At 42.1% G+C, this 8,448-nt stretch overlaps 1 protein-coding gene across 1 annotated transcript; it reads left to right on the plus strand.

Moving 5' to 3' along the window:
- The first annotated feature begins 2,935 nt into the window (after window positions 1–2,935).
- On the plus strand, window positions 2,936–4,891 carry LOC122932009 (inhibitor of growth protein 1-like). Its single transcript, XM_044286152.1, has one exon. The coding sequence runs from the start codon at window positions 3,439–3,441 to the stop codon at window positions 3,994–3,996; it is 558 nt and encodes a 185-aa protein (XP_044142087.1). The 5' UTR covers window positions 2,936–3,438; the 3' UTR covers window positions 3,997–4,891.
- The last annotated feature ends 3,557 nt before the right edge of the window (window positions 4,892–8,448 follow it).

An 8,448-nucleotide genomic window follows, 5' to 3' on the forward strand; every position in this document is an offset into this window, starting at 1 on the left:
TCACACATGTGGTATCGCCGTACTCGGGAGAAGTTGGGCAATGTGTTTTGGGGTGTCTTTTTACATATACCCATGCTGGGTGAGAGAAATATCTCTCTAAAATGACAACTTTGTATAAAAAAAAAAAGTGAAAAGTTGACTTTTAGAGAGATTTCTCTCACCCAGCATGGGTATATGTAAAAAGACACCCCAAAACACATTGCCCAACTTCTCCTGAGTACGGCGATACCACACGTGTGACACTTTTTTGCAGCCTAGGTGGGTAAAGGGGCACAAATTCTAAAGAGCACCTTTAGGATTTCACAGGGCATTTTTTTTTTTTTTTACACATTTGGATTTCAAAGTACTTCTCACGCATTAGGGCCCCAAAAATGCCAAGGCAGTATAACTACCCCACAAGTGACTCCATTTTGGAAAGAAGACACCCCAAGGTATTTTGTGATGGGCATAGTGAGTTCATGGAAGTTTTTATTTTTTGTCACAAGTTAGTGGAATATGAGACTGTAAGAAAAAAAAAAAATCATCATTTTCCGCTAACTTGTGACAAAAAATAAAAACTTCTATGAACTCACTATGCACTTCAGCGAATACCTTGGGGTGTCTACTTTCCGAAATGGGGTCATTTGAGGGGTGTTTCTACTGTCTGGGCATTGTAGAACCTCAGGAAACATGACAGGTGCTCAGAAAGTCAGAGCTGCTTAAAAATGCAGAAATTCAAATTTTTGTACCATAGCTTGTAAACGCTATAACTTTTGCGCAAACCAATAAATATACACTTATTGCATTTTTTTTATCAAAGACATGTAGAACAATACATTTAGATAAAAATTTATATAGAAATGTAGTTTTATTTGAAAAATTTTACAACTGAAAGTGAAAAATGTCATTTTTTTGCAAAGAAATTTAGTAAATTTCGATTAATAACAAAAAAAGTCAAAATTTCAGCAGCAATGAAATACCACCAAATGAAAGCTCTATTAGTGAGAAGAAAAGGAGGTAAAATTCATTTGGGTGGTAAGTTGTATGACCGAGCAATAAACCGTGAAAGTAGTGTAGTGCAGAATTGTAAAAAGTGGTCTGGTCATTAAAGGGGTTGTCCGGGTTCAGAGCTGAACCCGGACATACCCTTATTTTCACCCCGGCAGCCCTCCTGAGCCTGGCATCGGAGCATCTCATGCTCCGATGCGCTCCAGTGCCCTGCACTAGATCGCGCAGGGCACAGGCTCTTGTGTTTTCAATAACACACTGCCGGGCTGTAACTTCCGCCCAGCAGTGTGTTCAGTGACGTCACCGGCTCTGAGGGGCGGGCTTTAGCTCTGCCCTAGCCGTTTTACTGGCTAGGGCAGAGCCAAATCCCGCCCATCAGTGCCGGTGACGTCACCGGGCTGCCTGTCAGCCCCATAGAGAGCCCGGTATGTCACCGGAACTCAGAAAAATGCCTTTGCCCTGCGCGATTTAGCGCAGGGCAAAGGAGAGCATCGGAGCATGAACTGCTCCGATGCTCATGTCAGGGGGGCTGCCGGGGTGAAAATGGAGGGATGTCCAGGTTCAGCTCTGAACCTGGACAACCCCTTTAAGTGTGTTTAAGCTAGGGGGGCTGAGGTGGTTAAATGGACTATCCACATATTCTCTCAGTAGTTGTCATAAGATTCTCTGATATTCTAAATGGCATAATAATAGTATACATTCAGTTTCAAACAATTTTGGCCCCAAGCATATGTTGATTGGAAGTAAAACCTCAGTAGTTTATGTGATTTTGTATATATATATATTTGATACATAGAAGAAACGCATATGCGTTTTGCATGCGTTCCGCCCCCCCCCCCCCCCCCCTTAATGTATGTATTAAGGAATACCTCAATAATTGATATAGTTACACTTAAATTTCCGATATATGGAAAAAACGCATATGCGTTTTTTTCTAAATTTACATGAGTTTTTTTTCTTTTTTCAGGTATGGTTTACATCGCTCTTGTACTTTAATAAACATGACATTTTTGATAGTTTCCTAACAGCATTTTTGATGTTTTTGAAGTGTAAATATGTAGATATTGGGCGGGTGCCCTCCACCAAGGGAAGATCGGAGTGCTGGTAAACAGCCTGACTCCGATCTCCCATTGGCGAGGGGCCCCAGCCCGTTCTCACAGGAAGCCGAATAATTCAAAATCTGTATTTAAACCATCAGGTAATAGTGTTAAAATCATATATTCTTCTGGCCTCCTGTCTAGACATTTTCGCAATGTGAAATAATAGGACATGTTCTATTTTTTACGGACATACAAAAACGGAATGGACACGGAAAGAAAATACGTTTGCGTGCATGAGCCCTTACTCTCATTACAAAAAATGTCTCGCGACATTACTGCAACAAATGTCGTTGTGTAGCGCTAGCCTTCAGCTGTTTAATTTGTACTAGAAGACTGAAAGAAAGATATGTTACCAAGGTGCAGTCAGTGGAATCCTGACTTTTGGGTTTCAAATCCTCTATCGTAGGCAGTGATGTTCTTCTGCGTCCCTGATCTGTATATTGATGACCAAATGCCCAATGCTGTTACATATTTGCCGCTGGAGCACAATTTGTGCTGTGCCTCCATAATCCATTCAGCATTTATCACACCTACGGCAATTTGCCTTTGGTGTGATAAATGTAACATCCTTGGATGTGGTGAAAGCTGTGTTCTCATTTTCTCTTGTGATGAAGAATATGAAAATAAACCCTCAGCCCCCATATGTTGTAATATGCAGTAGGTGCAAATGTGCTCTAACCAATATATAGGTTACCTGTACCTATTTGAGAGAGATGAAATAAGAAAACACCATAAAATGTGCATTACATGTTAGCAGTATGGAATAAATCCAATGCAAGAACAGATAGTTAGTTATATTTTTAGTATATATTTTTGACTAGAAATGTAATAGTTTTTGTTTGTTTCAAAAGCTGCAACACATTTGTAAAAATAGCCATAGCAATACTGACCTGCTAGAGCATGAAGGCCAGAGGGTGCTCTTGAGTTTTAAGTTATGCTGCCAAGCTCATTAAATAAATGCTAATGGATGCCAAGGAGTGATACGTCAAAGTCAATTGGGAAGCTGATCAAAAGTGATTTATTTTCAGTTTTTGTCCAGGAGGTGAACTTGCCAGGGAAAGCAGATGCTTAGTATTGAGGAATTAAACCTTACATGGTGATAGTCATCTGTGTAATTTATGGAGGCCCTGGGTCCTTCTGAGCAGTGACTTAATAGGTGTTTCAAGTGGTGGACTTCTGCTAACTCTAACTTTTTGTTATTGTAGATATCCTGAAAGAGTTGGACGACTACTATGAAAAATTCCGACGTGAATCCGATGCAGTACAGAAGCGACGCCTTCTGCAGTTCATACAGAGAGCTCTTATTCGTAGCCAGGAATTGGGTGATGACAAGATACAAATAGTTAGCCAGATGGTGGAACTAGTTGAAAACAGGACACGACAAGTGGACAGTCACGTGGAACTGTTTGAAACATGTCAGGATCTAAACGACAGTACAAGTAATAGCAGCAAGAACACCCAAGAGAAGTCTAAAAGTGAGGCTCTCTCTCAGACTGAGAAAACCAGCAATAAGAGATCAAGGAGGCAGAGGAACAATGAGAATCGAGAAAATGCTACCATTAATCATGACCATGATGACCTTACATCAGGAACACCCAAAGAAAAGAAGCCAAAAACATCAAAGAAGAAAAAGAGATCGAAAGCTAAAGCTGAAAGAGAAGCATCACCTGCAGATCTCCCTATTGACCCCAATGAGCCAACCTATTGCCTGTGTAATCAAGTTTCATATGGTGAAATGATTGGGTGTGATAATGAAGAATGCCCAATAGAATGGTTTCACTTTTCATGCGTTGGACTCAACCATAAACCAAAAGGAAAATGGTACTGCCCTGAATGTAGAGGTGAAAATGAGAAAACCATGGGTAAAGCACTTGAGAAATCCAAAAAAGAAAGGGCCTACAACAGGTAGTTGACTAGCAGTTCCCAAGGGAAGGCTAAAGCATTGTATTTATTGCCCAGACACGCCTTGTGAAGGTGATGAGGGTGGCAAACCTTTTTTTGTATCCAAGTTTAGGGATATTCATGTTTATAGTGACAGCAATAACATCACTTTATCCCATCCCTTTGTCTAAGAACCTACCTAGTGAGCTGGTTTATTGTTCATGCCATGCATGTCTTCTCATGTTTGTCGTCTCGGTCCCTTTCTGGAGTAGATGGGGGCGGAGAACATATCAGTTATGGTGGATGTCTAATGCACTTCTAAAACGTTTAAAAGCACTGTGTCCATCCACTAGTTTTCTCACAGCGCATTGTCTTGTTTTCGGTTATGTTTTCACCACTACCTTATGGCCAGCAATTATGCCGGGTTATTTGATGGTAACAGCATATATCCCTAGAGATTTTGACTTTCTTCAAGAGCCACTGCTTTGTAATTTATTTCCGTATACCCCTTGTGAATTATAAATGTGACCCATGCTCTATGGATGCATTATTGGTCCATCAAACAGAATTTAAGACAAGTAGCTTATTTTTAAAGTGATGCAAAAATTGCATTTTACACGGCAAATATTTTATACTTAATTCTGGCCAGGGAACCAGAAGTGGCCATTTTAAAAATGATTAACAATGTTTTTTTATTCAACCAAACAGTGGTTTAGTAATGATTCACACAGATCAAGCTTTATACAGGCACAGGTATTAGTGAAGCAATCCTAATTTGTATAAATGTACATTTTAAGTGGCATTGCACTTGATGTATTATAATTGGAAATGCAGCTGAATGCCGTTGTATAGCTAATGTGCATTTCCTTCTGTATGTATGAAGATTGTACAGCTGTGATACTTAAAATAAATACACAGATCTATGGAAAGTATTTTTTTTTTATGAATGGTTGTTTTCTATGCAAGAATAGCACCAAAAAGAAATCAATCAGAACAGCAGCATACCATGTTACAGTTTGAAACCTCATGTTACATCATAAAACATAATGTGAGACATAACGGTATACTACAGTAACCAAAGGGCTGATAGTCCTGAAAGTAGCTTAGCAAGACGTGGACATAGAGAACATCCTATTAAACAGGAGAGGAAGTGGGGTGCACACCTAAGGTGTCATGCGGAAAACCAACACTGTTAAGCCCCCAAGTGTACAAGAATAAATATCAATGCTACATCCAGTGCTACATCCAGAAGAAAGGCTTGACTACATCAAAGCAAAAGTACATGGGGGGGGGGGGGGGGCACACCTTTATATTACATGACACAGGGAAAGCTATGGAGCAGACTCAGAAGCTGAGAACGATCCATACATGGCAAGTATCAAAAGTGCTCAGAATGGTGGTAAAAATAAAAAAAAGATGTATACCCCCGATCACCCTCTGCTGCCATTTTGATGCTTACTAGGTCCCCACTGTTCTTAACTTCCTGGTCCGGGCTTAACATGGAACCAACACAGTGAACGCTGTAAGGTAGCAAAATGTCAGAAAGGGAGTTTTTGGTGATCACTCTTCCTAAAGAAGTGATTAGAAGTTGGATGTACCCTAAAATGGTACCAATAAAAACTACAGCTAACCCCCTCACATATGCCGCTGCAGCCAATGAGGTTTCAGCAGTGGCGTGTCCCCAAACAGCATGTCTCTTGCTGCTTGGGGACACGTCACTGCTGAGGCCAGTTATTGGCTGTAGCGGCAGATGTGACCTTGTCCATATGTATGTTGACAGACTGGGAATGGAAGTGGAGTACAGAGATCTGGGGAACAGGTAAGCATGTTTCTCTTCACAGGCCCCGCTGGCTGGGGGTAGGATTAAAAAGAAAATTCTGAACAATCCTTTTAAAGTAAAATATGAATGCAGAAAAAAGCAAACAAGTAACACAAAAAATGCCCAAAAATGGACTAACCACCTAGATGAAAAGCTATCTATGTTGTACAAAGCAACCAATCACAGTGTATTTTTCTAAGGCAGGATATAAAATGAAAGCTGTGCTATCATTGGTTGCAGCGGGCATCAAAGACAGATCTTTCTTTTAGACCATTTCATAAACTTCCCCCAAAGTGTGAAACTGGCCTAAGGGTGCTTTCACATGCAGTTTTTAGTGGTGTTTGTCTGCACCTTTGTGCTTGCAATATCTCCTTTACAATCTGCATCCATTTTTGAGAGCTAAATTGTTTCTGTAGCACATTTACTCATGTACCTTGTTGTCTGGTATGGTGTCAAATGAAAAATGATGAAAGGCAACATCCTTCACTGCCAGGCTGGGATTAAAAAGCAGCCCTGCTACACAAACCCAATATATAATGTTAATCCGCTTATTATATCATGGGAAAACTTTTTGCGCCAGGTTGGTATCAGCTATTGGTCACGCCCCTCACCACTCCCTTTAATAAGAAAACCACGCATTCAACAAAAGTAGGAAAACAAAAGTCCATAATAGGAACACCTATTCACATGATCAAGGACAGACATAACATCAATAATAGTACCAAATGCAACAATACAGCTCAAAATACACCCCAAAGTCACATATACCACAGTGCAGCTCCACACAACAGTGCAGCACAGAATACCTCCTTAGAACTATCACCATATATCACATTCCAGCAAAAAAATACCTCCTCAGAAGTGCCAAATAAATACCACAGTACAACTACTGTGCTAACTAACAAGTTAGATTTTTTTTGGGATAAACTTAAGGGAGTTATCCTGGCAGTTCCCTGGTTTTCCCCCTTTAAAGGGGTTGTCCAATGTCATAAACAGCCCCCCCATGGGCCGGGCCCCTCACACGGAATATACTTACCCCGCTCCTGGTCTCCTCACTATACTGGGTAAGTATATTCTGTGTAAGGGGCCTGGCACATGGGATGGGGGGGGTTGCTGTTTGACATTGGATAACCCCTTTAAACCCTATACACGAATCTGGTCTTTGCTGCAGGGGAGCCACTAGACTGCTTCCTCCTGGAATAGTCCCTATGTAGTTTGAAGCTGAACCCTGCACGGGAGCCACTAGGCTGCTACCTCTTGGAATAGTCCTTGTGTAGTTGGAAGCTGACATACTGGGGTCAGAGACACCAGTACAAAGCACCAAGGGAACAGGCAATAATCGTAGTCGGGAAATGGTCGAAGGTCAGGGCAGGCAACAAGGGTTCAATACAGTAGCAGAGGTAGGTACACGGGCAGACAAATGGAACAGCCACTGGGGAAGCTGCCTTTACACCCTGAGATGGTCAGCCATAGGTTTGGGAAGATTGGGGTGCACGCGCTGCTCCTTTAAGAGCCAGGGAGTGAGCACCTTATGGTCAATGTTAGAAGACCAGGAAGAGGGGTGCAGACTGCGGCCTGCAGTTCTACAAGATAGACTGATTTCCAGCGGCCAGGCTTGTTGCAGATGGGCAGAGGAGGGCCAGCGAGTCAGACCACCGGATCTGTGAAGGTTGCAGCATGATAGAAGATGCAGGACCGTGGTGAGCAAGAAGTGCCACCGTAACAGTACCCTCCTCCTTACGCCCTCTCTTCTTTGAACCGGAACTTTGCAGAAACTTCTTCAGGAGAGCTCTGGCATGAATGTTCTGCAAGGGCTCCCAAGATCTCTCCTTTGGTTCAAACCCTTTTCAGTCAATAAACAAGGTGTGCCTTTAACCTTCCTCATACCCAGGATGTTCTTTCCACTGTACACACCTTCAAAGCTGACTGAAGAGGCAGCAGAAGCAGAATGTCTTAAGACTGGCCAGACCTTGTTCCCAGGTGAGAACCGTGGTGCAGGCATGTGTCTTTAGTCATCGAACTGCATCTGAGTTGAGGTCTGTAGAAGAGTGGCCCTAGTCATGCCAAATCTGCGAGAAGTTCTTTACAGAAGAGTCAGCTGCTGATACTCCAGAGGAAACTGCGACAGGAAGAGGCACCCATAGTTGGTGACCATACACAATGTAAAAAGGGGACTTGCCAGTAGCTTTGTGTGAAAGATTATTATATGAAATCTCTGCCCACAAAAGTAAAGTAGCCCAATCATCCTGATGAGCATGGTGAAGTGGCGCAAATAATTGGTTAAGATCTGATTTATACACCCCACTTGTCCATTGGTCTGCAGGTGGTAAGCAGATGAGAAGTACCATTTGACATCCAGAAGGTGGCAGACAGCTTTCTAGAACTTTGATGTAAACTGAACTTCCTGATCTGACAAGATTTTTGAAGGAAATCCATGAAAACTGAATGCAGAATGAACAATTTAGCTGGCAGATGGGAGACCAGACAAGGGCACAAGGTGGGCCATTTTAAGAAACAACCTGCCAGCACCCAAATGACAGGCAAATCAGTATTGAAGTCCATGGTGATATGCTGTCTAACGGGACTTCGGGCACAGGCAAAGGAAGACTGAAGCCCGCAGGTCTTTGTCTCTGGGTCTTGTTTTGGGCACAAGTGGTACAA

This window comes from Bufo gargarizans, chromosome 3 (genome assembly GCF_014858855.1).
Source record: "Bufo gargarizans isolate SCDJY-AF-19 chromosome 3, ASM1485885v1, whole genome shotgun sequence".
Classification (NCBI taxonomy): Eukaryota; Metazoa; Chordata; class Amphibia; order Anura; family Bufonidae; genus Bufo; species Bufo gargarizans.

Excerpts from the sequence above, each read along its gene's own strand:
- LOC122932009 (XM_044286152.1), top strand. The coding sequence starts at position 3,439 with ATGGTGGAACTAGTTGAAAACAGGACACGACAAGTGGACAGTCACGTG.